This window comes from Tachysurus vachellii, chromosome 11, assembly GCF_030014155.1.
Source record: "Tachysurus vachellii isolate PV-2020 chromosome 11, HZAU_Pvac_v1, whole genome shotgun sequence".
In the NCBI taxonomy this organism is placed as follows: Eukaryota; Metazoa; Chordata; class Actinopteri; order Siluriformes; family Bagridae; genus Tachysurus; species Tachysurus vachellii.
In genome coordinates this window covers 20,310,846-20,332,722 of record NC_083470.1, presented here as the reverse complement: position 1 = coordinate 20,332,722, position 21,877 = coordinate 20,310,846, and the positions used below count along the sequence as shown (strand labels likewise).

The window sequence follows — 21,877 nt, the reverse complement described above, 5'->3', positions numbered from 1 at the left end:
GCAGTTATTATTTATTTATTTAAAGTTTTTAAGAACTGTCAGTGTTGAAGATTTTTTTTTTTTTTTTTTTTTTACAATTTTGAACCGGCAAAGCAGTGCCTCAGATCCATGCTCTATTTTTGAGACAGACCATTGAACCTCATCAAGGTTTGATGTTTTGCACTTTGAGATGCTTTTCACCTCGCACAAGTGGTTATTTCGTTTGTTGAAGACTTCCTTTCAGCTCGTACCATTTGATGTATTTGTTTTTCACACCATTCGGTGTAAACACTAGAGTCAATCCCAGTAGATCAGCAGTTTCTGAAATACACAAAGCAGCACACCTGACAGCAAGAATCCTGCTATGGTCCCTGAAATCAATTTTTCCCCCCAGTCTGATGTTTAATATAAACAATTAAATGATTTTATGCACCGCTCTGCTGCCAAATGACTGTCTGTTTGGATAATTGCATGAAAGTGTCATCAAATTAGTACACAACAGTGTTATAGAAACATTCGATACAATCTACATGCAATATAAACTCAATAAAGCAAGAACAGACCAACTCTTTAAATAGAAATAAGCACCACTCACATAAGACTGTGAGTTTTATGATACATTACACCAGTCAGGCTCTGTGGCTTTAAAAAGTCCTAAACAAAGACCTAGTGTGCTGCTTCAGCAAATATTCCATCCCCAGTGACATGGGCCTTTTCGTTTAGAGAGGATTCGTTTACTGTTTCTTGCACATTCCTGCCAATAAACCAAAACTATGACGTGTCAATGAGGTGCACATGGCTAGTGCAATGATCTATGCAACGAAACTACATCTCTCGTTCTTGGAACACTGCAAATGGTGCCTCCTTCCTGCTTTTGACCTCAGGGCAACACCAGTGACGTGCTTCCAATGAACCGTCTCTGCTGTAGACATACTGAAGGAGCAAGTCAATATTTTAAGAGCTAAATAACTGGACATTAGAAAACAGCACAAACATTTTTGTAAATGCTGTGTTTATTTGCTTAAAATTTGGTGAGGACAATTTGGTTAAATGCTGTAAGTCTTGGTCATACATGTATAAACATATATTCCTGTATAAAAGAACAGACAATATGATATATAACAATTCTATAATTAATCATTTAACAGCTGCTCCTACGTCATTAACAGCAACCCGAAAAGACTCTCGTATACTAACAAGGACCGACAACACACATCACAGACAAAGATTTCATGTCCTATAGGTAAGGATAAGGAATTCAATTGCAGCATTGAATTAGATTTTCACACTTTCATTTCCTTTGAATTCCTAAAACAAAAATCTAACAGATATGGAGAAGAAGCTCAGCTATCTGTTTTATCGGTGCAATACTTGCAATTAGACAGAAGTCAATAACACAGGACCTCTAGTGGGAGTGTTAGCATGTGGAAAAATTTTACTTTGTAGATAATCTAATGGCTAAACTGTGACAATTGACTAAGTGAAGACAGACAGGGATGAAAAATACCCTGCTGAGAATAGCCCCTGGAGTTGTGTTGCAGTTCAGTGCAGAAAGCTGACTATCTGTGCCTTTCTGACTCTGTAGAAAGATTTGTTAGCTATATCATCTTGCCAAGCAATCATGACTACCCTTGGAGACAACTTAATCAAATACAGTAAGAGACACTGAGTGAATGCTCATGCAGGAATGCTAAGAGTCCCCCTTTTTTATATTTTTTTTACAGTTTAAAAAAATTATTTTTTTTTTTTACAGTTTTTTTGCATTAGCACAGCTGTTCTTAAAGCTCCACTAAGTGCCAGAAACTGCTGTCTGGCAAACCCTTAGGTTACACAATACACATTTGTATTGTATGTTTTTAGTCGTTTTTACAAAGGATTTTGTTTTTTGCCAATAGTCCATAACCATTTTGGACCCATTATACCAGGAAATGGGGGGGAAAAATAACACCACCTGATTCTGGACAAGCTAGAGTACACTAACATGATAAGCTGAGTTTCTGAATTGATTTCTTTTTTTTAACAGGAGCTTTTTATTTCACCCATAATCCCATCTATGATTAATGTTACAGACATAAAACACGAGGGCTAAGGAGATATTAAAAATGCCAGTAAGGTGAGAGTGGGCAACAGCCTTTACTTAAAGCTCAGAAAAGCGAATGAACGTTAGTGGGACTGTAACAATCCAGCATGAGCTTGTGAAGTAGAAATGTGAGCGGCAGAAATGTCAGGAGCAGTTTAATGGTAGAACTCATTCAGCATATTAGACTGGTTAATATACTCATTCTAGCAAAGCAATTGTGCACTGTTAATAACAGATTATAAACATCGCTGGAAAAAAAATTATAATCCTGTAAAAATCATGAGAGAGCAGCTTTAAACACGGTATATACTCAAAAAAAAATCAGTAAAAACTGAATACAAATAGAATGGGCTGTTTTAAGTAATTGAGCAATTGCTGAAGCAGATTGCTGTGAAAAACAACAACAACAAAAATCTAGTGTGCAGTTGGAAATTGAGTATTGATGAACGGTCAAAGGAGATTGGTTAGAGCTATTCAAGTCGGCAGAAAAACTATAGGAACTAAACTAACCACTCTTCAACTATGGTGAGGAGAAATGAGACTATAACAGCAATATACCACATCACGTCCCACTCCTGTCAGCTGAGAACCGAAGACTGTTCAGCCGAAGACGGGCATCATGCATGTCTATGGCAGGGTCAGAGTTTGGCACCAAAAGAATTGGTATATAAATTTATGGAATCAACCTGTTGACAGTTCAGCCTGGTGATGGTGACGGTGTGATGGTGTTGGGAATGTGTTCTTGGCACACACTGGGCCTTTAAATGCCAAATAGACCTAATTTACATAGGTGTAACCTATCAGAGTATTGTTGCAGACCATATGCATCTTTTTCCCCAATTTACAATAAGTCACAAAGCACAAGTCATCTCAAATCAGTTCTATAAGCATGACAATGAATTTAATGTACTTCACTGACCTCTCCACTGACCAGAACTGAATCCAACAGAGCAAATTTTAAATGTGGAAGAACAGGAGATTACACTAATGGCAACAAGAAAGAAAACCTCCAAACAATCTTTTTAACACTTTGTGGAAGCCATACCATGAACACCTGAAGCTATTCCGAGGACAAAACAGGGTTCTACCGAGTGTTAGTATGTGGTATATTATTAACGGGCTGGTAAGTGTGTTTTGTAGAACTAAAAAAAAAAAAACAAAGAAGGAGGTGAAAATGCTTCCATATGTTCACAATGGGATAAGCTTAGGCGAGCTATTCCATGTGCCACCAAAACAAAACCTTAATGTCCAGCAGATGGAATATATGACTCATCAGTCCTTAGTTCTCATCCTAATGCCAAGTATACAAATGTTTTACTTTTGTTTTTGTAATTATTTTCATTTTGTGACAAGCTTTTTCAACAGTAGATGGATCTTGGCCTCCCTGGTAAGGTGGTGAAAAGCTTACTGAATCATGAACGTGAAGTGATTTGCAACCCAACATCATTCCTGAAATTATAATACCTTCCTCATTATTTTTTCTATCATGCTTTTGCTGTCCTTCACAGTCATTACATTTGGGTTCAATAAGCTGGAATAAAGAAATCATTTTAGCCTGAAAGACACAGGTGTGCATACTGAGACAAGCCTAGCTGCAGGTATGCAAGACATCAGATATCAGATTGTTTTTATTATAATCTGCCCGGGAGGTCAGTAGATGGTCTCCTGGATATTTCTTAAAAAATGACTGTTCTCGTGTTTCTTGTCTGCCTGTGAAAGTAATGTTAGATTGTGAGAGGCAGTACAGAGGACTCTCAGTTCCCATCTCTTTTTTGTGAGCAGGTTAAAACAAAAACACGTCTTATATTTTGTAAAAGTTCTCATGCTAGGAACTGTTGATTGGAAAAAAAAAAAAAATGGAAATGGCGCCAGATTGCAATCAATGACATTCCAAAATTTAGCTGTAATAAGAAGCGATTTATTCCAGTAAAAGTGTGCATTCTGGGATTAATGCACGCACATAAGTTTCCTGTCAGGTACTGATGATAGATCTTTTAAACTATACGAATATTCAATCCTCAAAAAAAAAACAAAAAAAAAACGTATTTATTAATATGCTATCTCTGACAAAAAGTTTTAAACAACCAATGAAACATTCATATTTATGTAAATGAATTTGGTGCTGACACAAATGTTAGGCCCATTAATAACAATCAACCAATCACCCACAATGTAACCATCATATAATGGCTGCTTCCTTCAAGAATGTGTCCTAAACGAATCCCATCAACATGAGACAATTTTCCTGTTTAACTTCAGCATGGTTCAAAATATCAGTGTCCAACACAGAGTCTCGAGCCATCAAGCTGCTGCCTATTAGCTGGGAATGTGACAGGGTCTGGATTACCGAATGTGCTCATTAAATTAAATGACAGCTCAAATGTCTACAGCATGAATCAAAGGTCATGGGACAATCAAGCCTCTGTTTTGTAGCTCTAACGAAACAGGCTGAGGAGATATTTTTGATGAAATGCTTCCTTTGCAAAACAATGAGGTTGCCTCGTAAAAGTTTTGTATTTCCTGCCTGGTTTTAGGCCCAGAATGGTTAAAAAAAAAAATCTGTTGATATTTATGCTCGTTGTTTGCACTAATGAGTGTTGTATTCCAACTGTTGGATTACTAATTAACGATTAATCGAGCACAGTGATTACGTTACCGTGGCTGATCCAAAGTCACAGAGCTGAATATCTTACTAACAAGAAGCTCTTTTACATAATTCACACACTGTTATCTTGCACTAGCTTATGGGGCTTTTTACATCTGGTCACTACATGCATTTTCTGTGATCGGATATCTATCCGATCATAAAAAGACCAGGTCTAAATGCCCTCCAGAACGTTTTCGAGACGGATATAAATCCGATCGTTCAAACCACTTTAGGAGGTAGTCTGGGACGCATTACAGATGAAACTGGAGGTGTAATGAATGTGGTTGTTCAAGCCACATACGTCAACGCTATACTCCTCCCAAACAGAAGTACCTCACTCGCAAGTGATCTTTCACCCAGGTGTCTCGTTGGGACTTAAAATGCACTGCTGCCGCCAGCGACAGTAAATGCTGTTTTTTGTAGCATAACCGTCGTAACAAGGTTTTCCCTCTTCTTTTTGATTATATTCTGAAAACCGCATACACCAAAGCGTGTTCCATTTCAATTACCCTGGAAATGAGGGAAAATATATTTGCATTTTGGGCGGGAGTAGAAAGATCGGATTGATATCCGATTCGCCAAGACGCATTTATGTGGCCTAATGTAAATGGAACAGTTTTAACAAATCAGATAGCTATCGGATGAGAGAAAACACATGAAGTGACCAGGTGTAAAAAGGCCCTATATGAACCCAATCACCAAATGATGGGAAGACCAGCTGAGAAAAACTGAGGAATTCGATATCTGGGTTAATGTCAATTTCCGAACCCTTTTTTTTTAGACAACAACACAATTCAACAAGAATTAATATCAGCGCAGATGAGCAACTGAGAACTGGTCGGTTCAGAATCCTTACTTGGGTTGAAAATTAAAGGCTGCATCTTAAGGCAGTATCTTAAACCCATTCTTAGTACTGGGGGCCACTGAGGTTTCTGGGGTAACCTTATTCCCCCATAGCAATATAAAGTCAAGAAGAAAGGAAAAGAGTGGCTCATGTTCAACCTTGAAAATTCAAAACTGTTCCTCAACACCAGCTTTGCAATAAACATTAATTGAATTATGAGAAGATGTACAGTGATGGTGTGAAGTGATAGTATGAAAGACGAACAATGTCCCCATTTTTTATTTTTTTGTTTTTTTTTAAGGTCATTAGATCCTACTTAAATGTTGAACGCAAGTAATTGCTTGCAGGAACAAACAGCATAAAACTGAGTTCCAAATCTTCATTAAAAACTCAAAGTGGGAACGATGCAGAAATATTGGATGGGGCAGATTTGCACATATTAACTGAATTTGCAAGACTAACAGCCATCTGTGTTTATTGTGCTCAGGTCTATTTGTATGAGAGATTATTCGCACAAAGACACTTTCTCTAAACAACAGATCGCTGGGAGCAACATTTCTATCAGGAAAAAAGGCAGAGCATGTTTGCTGTCAACTCTCACAATTTTTTTAAACTGCTTGTCTTAATTCGGTGGCTACGCACTACAACTAGCTTCTGAAAGAACCTTTCATAAGACTGTTATAATGCATTGTACTAAATGGTTTCACCAAACGAAAGGAAGTTAAAAAAGTACCCACAATGGCAGGAACAGTGTTATGAAATGTTGGTCCACAAAACAAAACAATCTGCACCGTTCCTTACGTAATCAATCTCCATCAAAAGGACAGCAAACAGCCACAGGCACTTGATACTCAACAGGCTAAAGACAGGGATATTTTACACAAATCCCTTCATTCCGTTGAGACTGTTGTCACACGCTATTCAGGAAACCGCATCAGAATAAACAGAGCGAGAAATGGCTCAGGAAATATTTGTCTATTTTTCTCTTCATATGCTCCTAATGCTCTGTACAAATCACTGGATGACCAACAATCTGGTCCTTCCTGGAGTCCGTCCCACGTAATGAGCACCACATGGCACCTTCTGCTTAGATAAAAAGCGCCAAATGTCCATCATGTCAAATCAAAACATCGTGAAAACGATGATCTGAACATCAATGCAGCACCATTTCAATTTCCATTCCCAGCAGATTTATTTTTTCTCCAAATATCTAGACACATGCACACAAAAAAAGCAAAGAACCAAACTTTAAGAGTGCTTTTCAAAAGACGTTTCTGAACCGCACTTCAGTGAACCTGTGCCAAGTGTGGCCCAGCTTCCTATTCATGGCTGACAGGAGTGGAAACTGATATTGTATTCTGGTGTTGTACTATGCTCTGAGATGCTTTTCTGCACACCACAGGTGTAAAGAGTGCTTATTTTATATACTATAGCCTTCCTGTCAACTTGATCCAGTGTAGCTGTTCTCCGCGGACCTCTCACGTTAAAAAGTCATTGTTTTCACCATTCTAAATAAACGCTAGAGACAGGAGTATGTGTGTTCCTATTAGTGTGGCCATTGAGTACGTGAAACAGCATTTATTGAGATTTTTTATTTTTTTTTAAATCAATGTCAATTATGCATGTAAAGAATGAGTTTGCACTGAATAGTCTGCTGCTCAAGGACAATCCAAACCCAATTTGCAACGGGTTGTACAACTCTTCTAGCTCTTGTCCTTTTAATTTATTATCTACAACAATTTTACAATCACCATGTCATGTCTTTTGAAACGTACAACTGTATAACTGTAAGATGACCTAATTATGCTTTATGCATGGACATAAATGATCACAATCCTTACGATATTTACAGACAGACAATTGATGTGAAGGATGACATCATTCTGTATGGTTAAAAATGCAAAAAAATTTGGTCTAAAAAAATCACCACAAATGTACCGATCTGTCCAGGGTGTCATAACATCGCCTTCCCGGTTTTCAGTGAAAACAGACGTTTCCCAAGTGACTGAAGTTCCCTGTGGTTGAAAGAATATCCAAAATGTCTTAAAGCCAGATGGAGACCACACAGACAAATTGTAGGCCTCTGTCAACGTTGTCTAAATTGCTATTACTAAATGCCAGGCTAGCTTTGGCATCGTGGCTATTAAACAACCCAATGATCTGCTGGAAGTAAAGCTTCTGACATCAGCTCCTCCTTAAAGCTGCAATCTGACTGAATCACCACCGAATGCCACATAGAATGACTTTATTTGTGCTGTATTTTGGAGAGAATGGTTCTGATTTGAATTCATTCTTGCCATCGAAAATGGTCTGCATTTCCACCATATGTGTAAAGTTTACAAACAAGAAGGAAAAAAAAAAAAAAAAAAGACAGATGCATAGTCAGGCTGCAACAGAATAAATGAAAACACAACCAAACGTTCCATGAGCTCAAGAAAAGCATTTTTACTGCATTTTTCATGGCCTCAGATAAAAGATAAAAGCACTTTCACTTACTAACCTCAGGCACAAAGATGGCAATGTTAATAACCATTATATAATTCCAAAAGTGGGAGGAAGACAGAAATGCATTGGCTTTCGCTCTCTTTCCTCCTAACTGAACTCATGAATGGTCTGAGCGGGGAGTGTCACATTTGGTCCTCTGTTCACACTCATACAGTGCTCTTATTACAGAATATTTTGATTCCATGCAGTTTACTTTTTTTTTTTTTTTTTAACAGGAGACATCTGGCATTAGCTTTTTCTAACATGAAACAGTTGTGAACACAAATGCCACAGGGGGAAAATCTATTATATAATCAGGTTTTCTGAGAAAATAAAAAGAATCATTTCATGAATAAGTGTGCAACTGCTCGAGGACCATAATATACATCATCGTGCTTTGCCATTATTACATTCTTAGTGCTACTATTTTAGCAATCATTTACAGGAATGCACTCAGGGACTGTTAGTCATTTAGGGTTTTTTTAAGCAGCCCTGAAAATTTAGATCTCGCAGGCAAGTATTTTATATACTGTATCATTTCCTTAAGGTGTTATGTTTCCCAACATAGCAAGAATAGATTTACTTATTAGATTCAGTGGGCATGGCTGTTTTCCAGATACTTTGGATCCCCCTAGATGCAACTATTTATGCATGCCTCTGGATGTAGACAAGATCTGACTGATTTTACTCAGGAGATGACATATAAAAACAGCAGGCAACAACAGTCGTCATGAATGACTGGTGCTAATGGTGCTCAGATGTTTTCATAATTTAATTAGGCACATAAACTAAAATGATACTCTAGAGACATGATACTAAGAATAATAATAAAAAAAAAAACAAAAAAAAAAACACACACTTTTTTGAAAAGATGCATGAAACTGGGTTACACAGAAATGTTGCATTAAACGGTTTTAGTCAGTATACGCTGTAGCCCAATGGTTAGAGTTAAGATAAAATGATAGAAGATAAAAGTAAAAAAATGACAGTGATGAAGGTAGTTCATAGATTACATAACAGATATGAGTCACCAACATCTAGGTCAAGAAAACTGAGTTGACTCTGGTATAACATACAATAATATTTCCGAGCAGAATACTACTACACAGTTACTCATGCTATGACAAGCAATGAGTCATGATGTGACTGTTTCGACTATTAGGTTTCCTCAAAAGGAAAAAATCCATTCCTTAAGGCTGACAGCAGGAACCGCGTTGTTGTGATTACAAAACGGGTTGACTTCTTCAACATTCAGACCAGATGTAAATGATTTGAATTCACATTATTGCCAGTATGCTACAGATATACAGATGCTATCCAGTTGTGGTTAGATTTAAAAGCTTGACCAATAAAGGAAATTCTACCTAATCTCAACAAGCTCCTCTCAATTCAGAAAACAGCAGCGTTACAGAGATCCATCAACTGCTATGACTTAAAAGAGTAAGAGTCCCTACAACAGGTGCAAGGTCTCTCCCCTCACCATTTTCCATCCTAGCCACTTCAAACTGGTTCGTGAAATATTCAAGTGGTCCACTTTGAGAAGTCTGCTTTAGTTGGTGCCAACAGCATAACATCAACTGCAAATAATAAGGATACTTTCACTGGCTGCCCATGCTATACATCTATGCAACCTTGGAAACATCTTGATAGCCTGTCCATGGAAACTACAAACAGTCATAGAGACAAAACAAACCCATGACAGACTCCAGGATCCACCCTTAGATGGTTTCAACATAAGACCAAGAACGCAGGCAACTATGACCGCATACATAGCGAGAATGGAACCCATGAAGTAACATTCAGATAATCAGGTACTCTAAGCACACAATCATACTCTACACATGTAGAGTATTAGCATATTCCCTTGAAAATACTCCATTCTTAAGGTTGTTAAATGAACACTGCCCCAGACTTCTAGTCAACAATGAAGAGGTAAACTCTAACCATGTCCAGTACTTTCCATATCTCCAGCCAAATCGCATCCAGCCCTGCACTCTTGCCACTATGAAGGCTTCTAACTACCATGGTCTGTTAAACTCAGAGATGGAAAAACCAGACAAAACAACAGAGATGTAAAGCAAGTTGGGCATGTCCTACAGAGCATGTCCATGACCACTTTTGCTCCAGCCTTTCTCGATCTCCTATATCTTTTAACAAGAAAATTGAGACCCCTACTTGAGCAGTATTCAGAATGTCTCCTTTAGAATTACAGCTCCTTTATCTAATGTCCACCAGTGCATACTAGTGTGACTGCCATGAAAGGCACTGACAGGCTTTTGGTGGCAGCTTCTTCCGGCTGCCTCTGTGATGGAAGATGTGAATTCAGGATCTATGTCTCTGACCTCACGGTGTTAAAATTAATCTCGGAGTTTCTGCAGTTTCTCCTAGGTTTACCAAGTATTACTGACCAACATCCTATGCAAGGAATCTAAGTTACCACTAAATATTGATCAGTTGACCTCTTTTCACCCAACTGTGGAATCTTTGATCACCCGTGTGAGTGATCACCCAAAAGAGTTTATTATTACAAATCTGACCTGAACAGAAATCACCACTGTGAGACAAATCCAGAGTGTCATTCCACCCAATCACGCCTCCCAGCCATGGACTATATCTAGTCCATAGCTTTCCATTTCATACCTTTACTCAGGCTCTTTCTCCAAAACTGTAGTAAAATCCCGCATTCCCAAAGTCAGTTTCCATTAAAAAGAAGCAGTTGAGCTAAGACTGTCCATCATATGCCTGTCTCCTGACTGGCATTGCAGCTGCCCAGTCACCAGGCACTCATCTGGGGACACAACCAGGGGCCTGGATCCCAGGATGGATCTTGGTAACTAATTCCGGGAGGGTACACTTAGTCTTTTTTTGTACCAAGGGTGGCCCTATTAGAAGCATGGTGACATATCTCTGAGGTTCACCAAAGTACATAAGCTCTGGATCCACTGGGGGATAAGCATACTTATTAAAATCTGACATACAGGGAAAATAACTATGCCAGGAACCACATAAAATACATGTCTGAAGCACAGCATGAGCACAGAGGGAAAAGTATTTGTTACCTTAAAACCATATACTGCAGACTTGCATGGTAACAGAAGGCCTATTCTGTTCCAAATGATGTTTTAAAAAAATAAATCAAGGGAGAAAACTCTCTATGCAGCATTTTAGATATAGACCTTATCATTTACATCAATAAGATTGCTTTAAAAAGATATTAACCTGGGTAAACTAGTGCATACCAACCTCAACACCGAGTGATGACAGACATGTAGATTGCCCACACATACAGACTACACACCATTAATGAGTCATTATGGCAACAAAGTCATTATATATGACTTTATATACATAAAGTCATTAAATTTGTTTTCAGAAATATCTTGCCTAAAAGGAGGTTTTGCTATCTAGACTTAAATGCACAATGGAGAAAATCTGGAAGCATATTTTTCTATTCTAATGTCTAAACAGATCTATTTAGACAACTGACCAAATTTAAAACAAATAAAAAAAATTACCCATTCTAATAATTTCATTAATCTTCAATTACTTCTTTTTAAACGATTTAATGTATTCGTTTGTTTCTTAGTTGAAAATAACGGTCGGTACTGGTGTGAAAAGTGAAAGGTATTAATGGGAAGAAAGTGAGAAGAAAGTAAGTGAGAAACAAAGGAATAAAGCAAAGAAAAAAGAAAAAAAAATGTATACAGAAGCTGTTTTGTCTTTCTGGACACCAATAATAAAGCACTAGGTTAAGACCTTAGGGCGGGTGTTTCCTGCCTCAGACACCTTAGCAATCATTTGCCCGCATGCACACACACGTCCGTGCTAAGCTATTCTACTTCCCTCTTTGGACACTGTGATTTTCCTGCAAGTGAGTTATTATCATTACTATTATTAGAGCATATATCACCCCTAAGCGGTTTTCTGGAGCCGGCTACCAAGCTCACATCTGTTTTCTTTTGTTGTCTGCACTATGTATAATACATAACACTCAGGAGGTACAGAAAGCAGTGATGTCACTGGAATGTTCTGCATGTAGTTTAATTTAATTCTGTTCAGTAGCCTACCATAACTCTGCCACATGGGACAGTGTGTACAAAATACAATCGTCAGCTCATGTTTTCTACTTCATGATCATGTATCATGATTGATCATATTACAGGGAAAATGAATTTAACACTAATAGTACTACTGGAATCGATTCAACTTGCAAAAAATACCTGAAGTAAAAAAGAACTGAACCGAAGTGACCTCCAAGAGTTTCTCCATTTATGATAAAAATGGATTAAACAAAAGACAAGTTCCCTTTTAAAGAGACTAAGGTGCTCAGGAAAACAGCACACCTGATGAAAACTGAGCTGGAACCTGGGTGGAACCATGAGGAAGAAGGAGGGGGTGGAGGACAGAACAAGAAAGAGAGAAAGAGAGACAGAGTGAATTGAATAAGAGACTCTGTGTGTGTGTGTGTGTGTGTGTGTGTGTGTGTGTGTGTGTGTGTGTGTGTGTGTGTGTGTGTGTGTGCGCATGTGTGCGTGTGTCACCATGTGTCTGCAAGAGTGAGAGAGTGGTGAGAAGGCGGACAGGATTCAAGCCCAGGGGGTGGTGTAGGTAGTGGTGGTGGTGGGATGTCAGTGACTGTGGGTCCAGCCAAAAGGGGAGGGCACAAATGTAAAGATATTTAAGATGTGGCCACAGCAGACCTTGAGTTAGAGGAGAGAGCAAAGGGCCTGGAAGAACAGCTGAGGCAAAAAATAGTGCACGAGACAAAGACTGAAGCAGTATCCACAGTTTTCACTTGCAAGCCTAGACCCTGATTAGCCACACAGGAGCAACTCACATCTTTATTACACCAAAACCACTTTCTTAAGCTGAATCCATGAGAAGAGCTACAATGAGGACACCGGTCATCTCAGCTGCCCTTTTTCTTTTGGTGCTAGATCTGACATGGGCTCAGAACCCGTTAAAGAAGCATGCGGTTCCACCGAAAGCGACAAAGATGCAGTGCTGCGATGATGTACGAGCCTTGAAGGTGCAGGTGGCAAACCTCACCAGCCTGCTGGAGGAGCTGAGCAAGAAGCAGGAGTCAGATCGGATCACCTTGGTGAAGCAAGTGATGGAGCTAGAAAAACTGAACCAGCAACAAGAAGCCAGAGTAACTGAAGCAGAAAGCAAGTATTCAGAGATCAACAACCGTGTGGACATTATGCAGTTTCAAGCCATGCAGGGTGCCCCTCAAACTACCTTAGGTAAGGAAAATAATAATGAAATATTTTATGCAAGCACTCATTGAACAGGATGCTATCATTTGCCACTATTTGACCTCTTCAGTTATATGGAGCAAAAAATACACCTCAAAGGCTACAGGCTGAACGGATAAAATAATGCTTATTTGGAAGCTTCACAGGTTTTCACTGAAAACAGCTAATATCACTACATAAAAGCAATTGCTGGCCATTGGAAATACTAGACACAATTTCCTTTATCCAAAGGCACACACGACTGCATTAACAATCGCAGAAAAAGAAAAACTCCTTTATAGACTGATACACACAATAACCAAATCAGTAGATAACAAATTTTAGGATTTATAAGATTGGGATGTCTAGATTATGAAACGAGGTAGTGATCAAACTGAGCATACAAAAACTTTTGGGTGCTTAAATGTAACCATGAAATGCTCGCAATTTGTGTCCGTAACCTTAGACTTACAAGAATGGCAATAAAAAGAACTCAAAAATGTGTCTCATAAATGAGGTTTAGTCTTCTGCACTGTTAATCCTTCAATTCAGAAGCAGACCTTAAGCATAACTGTGATGTAACCTATATTATTATACCCCAGTTATTTGGAACTTAACTATATTTCCTACTTCCATTAGTTCAGTGAGAACAGTAGAGCTTTGTTAAAAATCTGCAAAATACACAGGCTGTTTCAAAAAAAAAGAAAAAAAAAAAAAAAAAGAAAAAATTCACATGAGCACAAACCACTGTATGGCTCCATGTGGACCCGATAAATTTTCCTCTTCAACTGGCTAGATTAGTTTCTAAGCTGCAACCTTAAGCCGCAACCTTCAGATTTAGTGAATAACATGCTATTAAGTTATAAAGGCCAGACAGTTCCATGGGGAATTGAAAGATAAAAGATGTAAACTCATGATTACTTTTAGACATTTAAAATATCAGAACTGAACCCTTTGACTTAATGTCTTCTAGATGCAATCTATGACTGTGCGTCACTGTACAACAGGAACTACAGAATTTCAGGGCTTTACAAATTGCCCAAAGATGAATTTTTGGGCACACCTGAACTGGAGGTAAGTTATTAGTAAATCTACACTTAACAGTATGTTACTTTTAATAACAAATTTTAATTATCAATAATTTGTTAATGTTGTGTTCAGGTGTTCTGTGATATGGAGAAAAATGGAGGTGGATGGACAGTCATCCAGAGACGTAGAGTAGGTCTGACCAGCTTTGACCGGGATTGGAAGCAGTACAAGAATGGCTTTGGTACAATCAATGGGGACTTCTGGCTTGGCAATGAGAACATCTATCGCCTGACCCGGCAGCCCACAGTGCTCCGGATAGAGCTGGAGGTAAGAGTTGCTTGATAATGCATGGTAACAATAATGCACGGCTTACTTTACTGATGTCTGGATGTTCATTTTATTGGTCAATTATTTCAGGACTGGGAGGGAGCTACACGCTACGCTCAGTATGGTTTCTTCACGGTGAGCAATGAGCTGAACAGCTACAAGCTCTTCATCGCCAACTACAGTGGGAACGCTGGGGACTCACTTCGCTACCACAATAACACCAACTTCAGCACCAAGAACAAGGACAATGACAAGTGTGTGGACGACTGTGCTCAACTCCGCAAAGGTAAGACACCATGACACCGACTATAGGTTAACTGGTAAAAATAAAGCTTTTTTAAACCAGAGATCTTTTCTGCAGGTGGCTACTGGTACAACTGCTGCACAGACTCAAACCTGAATGGTGTGTTCTATCGCCACGGGATGCACACCAGGAACTCCGATGGCATCACTTGGTACGGCTGGCATGGACCAAACTACTCCCTCAAACGGGTTGAGATGAAGATCCGACCCCAGAGCTTCAGTCCTTAAAGTTAAATTAAGTGCCCTTTGCTTCCAATAACCACATGCAAACCATATACAATACACACAAATGCCTTCTGCCTTTACCTGGGTAAAAAAAATCTCTATGCATTTTTCTTACAGAATGTTTCTGGATTGAATGTGTGATGAGTGATGTATGATTGTAAAGTGCTGTTTTGATATTTATCTCAGATTTCTTTTTATTTTCTTTAAGCTTTTCTTCCTGGATTGTCCTATTGAACAATGAGCAAAGATTCTGCCTCATATTAGGCTTATGGTTGAATAAAGAAGGCCTGTTTCATCAGATTAAGTCATGTCTTTACGGTATTACTTTAGATTGGGAAAAAAAAACCTTTGATAGATACAAAATTTTCTTTTTTTAATTTACCTGTAGTAAATTGACTGATATATTACACTGAATTGTGTAAAATGTAAAATGTGTACAGTTCCATATATGACTGAATGATGAATTAAATTGTATTTTTAAAAATTGTGTTTCTCACGCTGTCATTCTGACATTGACAATAAACTACAATTTCACCTGGGCTTCAAACAAATAAACAAACACAAAATCCAAGATGCAGAAGCAGAACTACTACATATCTCACTGTATTGCACTAGACCACATAGTTACGCTTCACATCGCCATGTTCAAACATGACCTGTTTGCTGAGTCCCTGTATCTAAGATAAACAGTCCGGTTGTCACCAGTTTGCCACAAACAGGATGAAAACTGAGCAAACTGTGTGAGCCTCTGTCTTGAACGTAACTAGCCAAGCCATTCATTTTTATTAAGAACCATAAAACCCATGTGTTAGGTTCACTAGCAGCCAAATTCCTGACAGTATGTTCCGCTTAGCCGTCTCTCTGTTGTGATGTAATGAGCTGCAAAAAAGATCTAACGATATTCCCAAACAATTTATCTGTCAAAAATACTAACAACAGGGAATGAGGTGTTCGGTAACACAAAAAAAAAAAGTCACAGACAAAGACATGACAAAGGCAGCACAGGCAAAACAAGTGAAAGTAAACCGTGGAAAGAGCGCAAAAGACAACTGACACAAACAACAAATGGCCTTCAGTCATTCCACTTATACATACACAGAGTTCTACAAACATGTTTGACTCCCAGTACAGCTGATGGAGGTCTTGAGGAATCCTGGGAGGTCAAAGCAACAAGAACTGTGTGGCCTGGCTTGACCTTTTACCGGCATCTGTGCAGTTTCCTGGTGGTTGCACTATATTTCACAAAGTCTTCAAAAGGCTGCTGAGGTTTGCTCCTTTAATTGTGAACCACAAGGAAGCCTCGACTCAACCTTAGTCACTAATTAGGTTCTAGAGAAAAGCTGTTATTTTGGTTTAGCTTAAAGTCAGGTTTAAAAGTATTCGCTAACTTATTAAGTCAGTGAAGTTCCAAAAACATTATACTGTCCACCTACAAGCAGTTTTAAGCATTAAACATTTTATATATATTGTAGTTATATATTTATATGTATTTTTTTCTTGTTATATTTTTAGTTAAATTCAAATTGAACTAATTGTTATATCTAAAAAAAAGTTTTTTATTCCACCGTAAATTTCAGACCAATAACAATTACTACAAAAATTATTTTATATTCTACCAGTGCCGTTTAATATGAAATACAGTGCCTTGACCTTACAGAGAACTGTGCTTTCAAAATATGACTAACCCAACAGCTGCTGCCTGAATAGAATATTAGGTAGACTGCATTCATGGGCAAACCTTTTGTCTGGAGGTGAAGGTAGCAATGCATATATATTTCTAAGCAAAAAAAAAAAAAAAAAAAAGCAATCCTGTTCACTAGATAAAAGTTCTGATAAACGAATAACATATAGAAAATAATACTCCTAAAATTTAGCTATTAAATATAACAAGAAAAAAATTACATATCAATATATAACGAGAACTAGCTAACAATATACATTAACTGCCACAAGATTGAAGTGCCAAAGGATATGATACAATAATGAATGTAATAAGAATGTAGTATAAAAATGCTAAAGTAGTGAAAGATGAATGATCTGATCAGCTTGAGCTGATATGAACATATACACTATCTTTAGTCCATCTCTATTAGGTTTCTCAGTCTATTCTGGCTCGATCCAAGTTACTGCAGCTTCGTTTTGTGTAAAGACCTCAGATGCCTGATCCGGAACCGTGTCTCATGACTTACTCATACAGAAGCATTCGCAAAGAAACGTTTTCAGAATGGAAATGAATCATAAAATGCCTGTAATTTAAGAAGCCGGATTTCTGGGTACACAATACAGCGATGACTAATTCACTACAATGAAGGCTAGTTGATACATAACTAACAAACCTTGGCCTCTTTGTGGCTCTGAACAGAAGAATATGATGAGATGTACAGACAACCTAATTCCCATCCAGCAAATATCAGGTTTGTCCTAAGATCCAATTTGTTTAAGTATTTTTATTCGGTTTGGATGCTGAGCACTTTGGTGAGCTCTTTGAAAATGGCGAATTATTAAAACAAAAGTCATTCTCTGTCATCAATCCATTCAAAGGCACTCAGACACATGGTATTAAAAGTAACAAATGTTTGTTTTGGTTTTTTTGCTTACAGAATAATGATCTGCCTCCATCGTGTGCTTGATAGAGAGGATGTGGAGACAGGGATGAGTGAAGGGACACCGGATATTATTAAGTATTATTTCCTGAAAGACGGTCCGTGTAAACACAAACTAGCACTTAATAAATGGCTAAATAATGGCTTAATAAAAAACTCTTAGACAGATACAATTCTAATCCTGTAGCAAAAAGATTGCTGTTTTCCGTGGTTCTTATTATGGTCACGTAATTTATAGATGTAAAGCCCTTTTTCTGCGATTTATCTTTCAGATGCTCTTTGGAGTCCGTTTCTTTATATAGCCACTCTTCATTATTTGCCTCCATTTATATATAATGCCCAGACGTGATGTGCTTGAGGGTTATTCACATCTGGAACAAATTCCAGTGAACCATGAAAGTGGATATTCTTGTTACACTGGATGCTTTTGAAATATGGACTAATGGAACCACTTGTATATTGTTTTACGACTTAATGCAAGTTTTCTGTCATTTTATGTCTCCTTCATAGCTTTATTTCTGTCTCCACTTTATGAACCTCAACACAATAAGTAAGCTTTCTTGAGATTAAAATAAATCGCCAATATCCGCTGTTGCATGTTTTCACTACCACAACTTACCAAGCTCAGTTTCTTCAAATAAAAACCATCTGTCAAAAATAAAGTTAGTGGATATAAATGTATAGTTTAAGATCAGTTCAGCATATCCTAATGCTGCTTATAGCATCATTAAATACTGAATTATTGCCAAAATAATACATTACTCAAAGATTGTAAATAACACTAATCATATAATATATGTGAGACGACACGTATCTCGCATTATAATAATGTCGCGCATCTTGTATTCATTCATTCATTCATTTTCTACCGCTTATCCGAACTACCTTGGGTCACGGGGAGCCTGTGCCTATCTCAGGCATCATTGGGCATCAAGGCAGGACACACCATGGATGGAGTGCCAACCCATCGCAGAGCACACACACACACACACACACTCATTCACTCACACAATCACACACTAGGGACAATTTTCCAGAGATGCCAATCAACCTACCATGCATGTCTTTGGACGGGGGAGGAAACCGGAGTACCCGGAGGAAACCCCCGAGGCACGGGGAGAACATGCAAACTCCACACACACAAGGTGGAGGCGGGAATCGATCCCCAATCCTGGAGGTGTGAGGAGAACGTGCTAACCACTAAGCCACCGTGCCCCGCCCACATCTTGTATTATTTTATATATATATATATATATATATATATATATATATATATATATATATATATATATGACAATGCCAAACAACAAACAAACAAACAAATAAATATCCTGCTTCAAATATCTCTAAATTTCCAATCCAGCAGACCCGAGAAACTTATGGAATGCCTTAGCTGTTAAACTATGTTATAAAACAACGACTTGTACACAAATAAACTCGAAACTCGACCCTGTAGCTAGTACCTTGTTGAATTCCTACACATGGACCTGGGTCATGCCTAAACGTTCCGAAAACCGATATTTATAAGTTACAATGGCTATAACTGCATTAGTCACTTTACATATTCTTATTGTTTTGTAATTTTGACCAATTTTTAACATCAATCCATGGACGATTTGTTTCTCACAGAACTTGTGTATGTAATATATTTTCCATGTGTCTGCCATTGCTGTAAAGGCTATAGGCTATAACTTTTATCTGCTAGCTGATGTAATTTAAACCAGCAGCCATGCATAACAGTATAATGTTAGAGAGCAGGTATTCATTTGAAAGGGCATAGTTTTAGAAGTGCTGTGTTCAGTGTAACCTATTTTCCAATTGTTTATTTTTTTCCCTCAAAACCTGAAATTTATTAGAGTAACTTGAGCAACTTGAGCAATATGGTCACTGTGTTAGTTAATGGATGGTCTTGTACGTTCTACTTATACATATTCTGTATATTCTGGAAGTAGTATAATATATATGTGTATATATATATATATATATATATATATATATATATATATATATATATATATATATATATATATATATATATATATATATATATATACACATGTGTGTGTGTGTGTGTGTGTATGATATATGTATGTATTGTTCATTGTGTGCGCCTAGATTTATTGGTTGTCATATCATGAGTTACAGAATACCTGGCTTAATCCACCACATTCGCAAAATGAATCATGGGAGATTTCTTTACTCTGCTACATTTTCTGGTAAAAGCTATCTGGACAAATTCAAAGACCAAAAACACAATGAAACTTTTGAACAGCCCGAAGAAAAAAAGCAAGCCTTGGCAGAACACTGTAAAAATCCGAGACATTCTTTAGTTCAGCTCTTCAATTGCTTCACGTTAGCGTGTCGAAAACATAAACGGTATTTGTAGAACAGTCTGAGAGGCTTGTGAAACTCGAACATTTAGAATTTGAGTATACAACTTAAGCAGAAACTTGACTCAAAGGGTCTAGCAAGCTTTAAAAAAACAGGTAAATGAAATAAATGTCGATTAGAAAAGTATAATGACTGCAAGTGAAGTGTTCTAAAGGGCACTGTGTGTGTGTGTCTGTGTGTGTTTTGGTTCCACTAAAACCTTAAAGTGAAAATAATCTGTTTTCCTACCTAATAAGAGATTCCAGTATAAGGGGACTCGGGCCTTTCTGAAACTCGAGTTCTTTATAATGCAGAGCTTTGGCGTAGGCACGGCATTTAGCAGCCCTCTCACCCAGTAGCACAATTCCATTATCGTCCCTCAGCGGAAGTGGACCCTGTAACGACAAACAGTATATGTAAAATAAATGTTAAAAAAATAAAAATAAATAATAAATAAAAAGAAGTGTTGTAGAGCAAAATCAAATAAAATCGCTATACATCTTTTTTATCCAAAAACAATATATTATACAAACTTATCAACTGAACGCTAAAGAGAAAACTTAAAGCTCTTAAATTCTAGCATGGGACTTTTTTCCTAGACATATTCAAATCATGAGGCAGTTACCGTGGACAGGGACATTTCAGGTCTCTTTTCAACTGGGAGGTTCAGCGTGCTTAATTTTCGGTCTCACATCAAACAGATCTCAATCGTACAGGTTAACTCGTACAATAATTTGTTCCCATAAATAGCGACCTACTGTATCAGTTCACAACTATAGTGACAGAACACTTTAATAGGAACACCTGTCCACTATCCAGTCAGCGAGTTAACATTCAGACCGAACAAAAAGGCTCCATTTACTCGAATAATCACTCTTTACTACCATGGTGAACAGAAAATCATCTCAGAACGGACAACACACTGAAACTTGACATGGATGCGTTATAACATCAGAAGACCATGTACAATGGGAACGGGCTCACCCAGACTGGACATTTAAAGAATATTAAACAAATGATCTACAATCACTTTTTGTCAGTCTACCTTCCTGTCCAGAGATCGCTGTTTAGAATATTATTTAAATACAAAAATATGTTGTATAGTTTCTATTAATATTCTAATACAAAACAGCACTTAAGCGGTTCGCATTATTACTGTATGTCCTTGGACAAATAGCATGGGCTTTGTGTGTGTCTCATTAGTAAGAGTTTAGTCTGGTGCTTTTTGGTGATTATGGTCTCTGCTAATAATTTGCTTTTGGATGCTCCCTGCTGAAAATGAGAATCAGGTCTGTCTAGCAGGGCATTTTTACATGCTTCTGATAAAGCACACATGATACTGATTAAAAATTGGAATAGGAGCAGATTTAATCATTTCAGGTGAATACCTGTGTCTTGTTTGTGTGCATATTTAACGCTATTAGAAATGCTGAGCAAGAGCAGGAATATTCCGGCATAAAAGGATAACAAGATCGCAGTGTTTTTGAAGAAACTGACCTTGTCGCTGTGCTCCATGAATTCAGCCAGGTTGAGCAGAGTTTGTGTGACTTCAGCAATGTCCTGTGATGTCAGTGCTAGCTCAATGCTGCGGATCAGCTCATCCTGTTGGTCCTCACTTAGCTCAGACCAGCATGACAGGAATGCGGCATTAAAAAGATCTCTGTAACCACAAAATGCAAGAGGCATTAGTCACTCGGGGCGTTTAGGAAGGGAAAAACAGAACAGAGACAGTGAAGCTGGACTCTTTGG

At 37.9% G+C, this 21,877-nt stretch overlaps 2 protein-coding genes across 3 annotated transcripts in view; one reads left to right on the top strand and one right to left on the bottom strand.

Moving 5' to 3' along the window:
- The window catches only part of mtor (mechanistic target of rapamycin kinase), a 79,157-nt gene that overhangs the window by 32,761 nt on the left and 24,519 nt on the right, over positions 1-21,877 (bottom strand). For both annotated transcript variants that reach the window (XM_060881901.1, XM_060881900.1), the window contains exons 28-29: positions 21,626-21,788; positions 20,378-20,523 (exon numbers count right to left, since the gene is read on the bottom strand). In XM_060881901.1, coding sequence (XP_060737884.1) covers positions 20,378-20,523; positions 21,626-21,788 — 309 coding nt within the window. The remainder of the gene's footprint in view (positions 1-20,377; positions 20,524-21,625; positions 21,789-21,877) is intronic.
- On the top strand, positions 12,729-15,453 carry angptl7 (angiopoietin-like 7). Its single transcript, XM_060882387.1, has 5 exons — positions 12,729-13,280; positions 14,245-14,345; positions 14,433-14,627; positions 14,718-14,913; positions 14,989-15,453. The coding sequence occupies exons 1-5, from the start codon at positions 12,911-12,913 to the stop codon at positions 15,156-15,158; spliced, it is 1,032 nt and encodes a 343-aa protein (XP_060738370.1). The 5' UTR covers positions 12,729-12,910; the 3' UTR covers positions 15,159-15,453.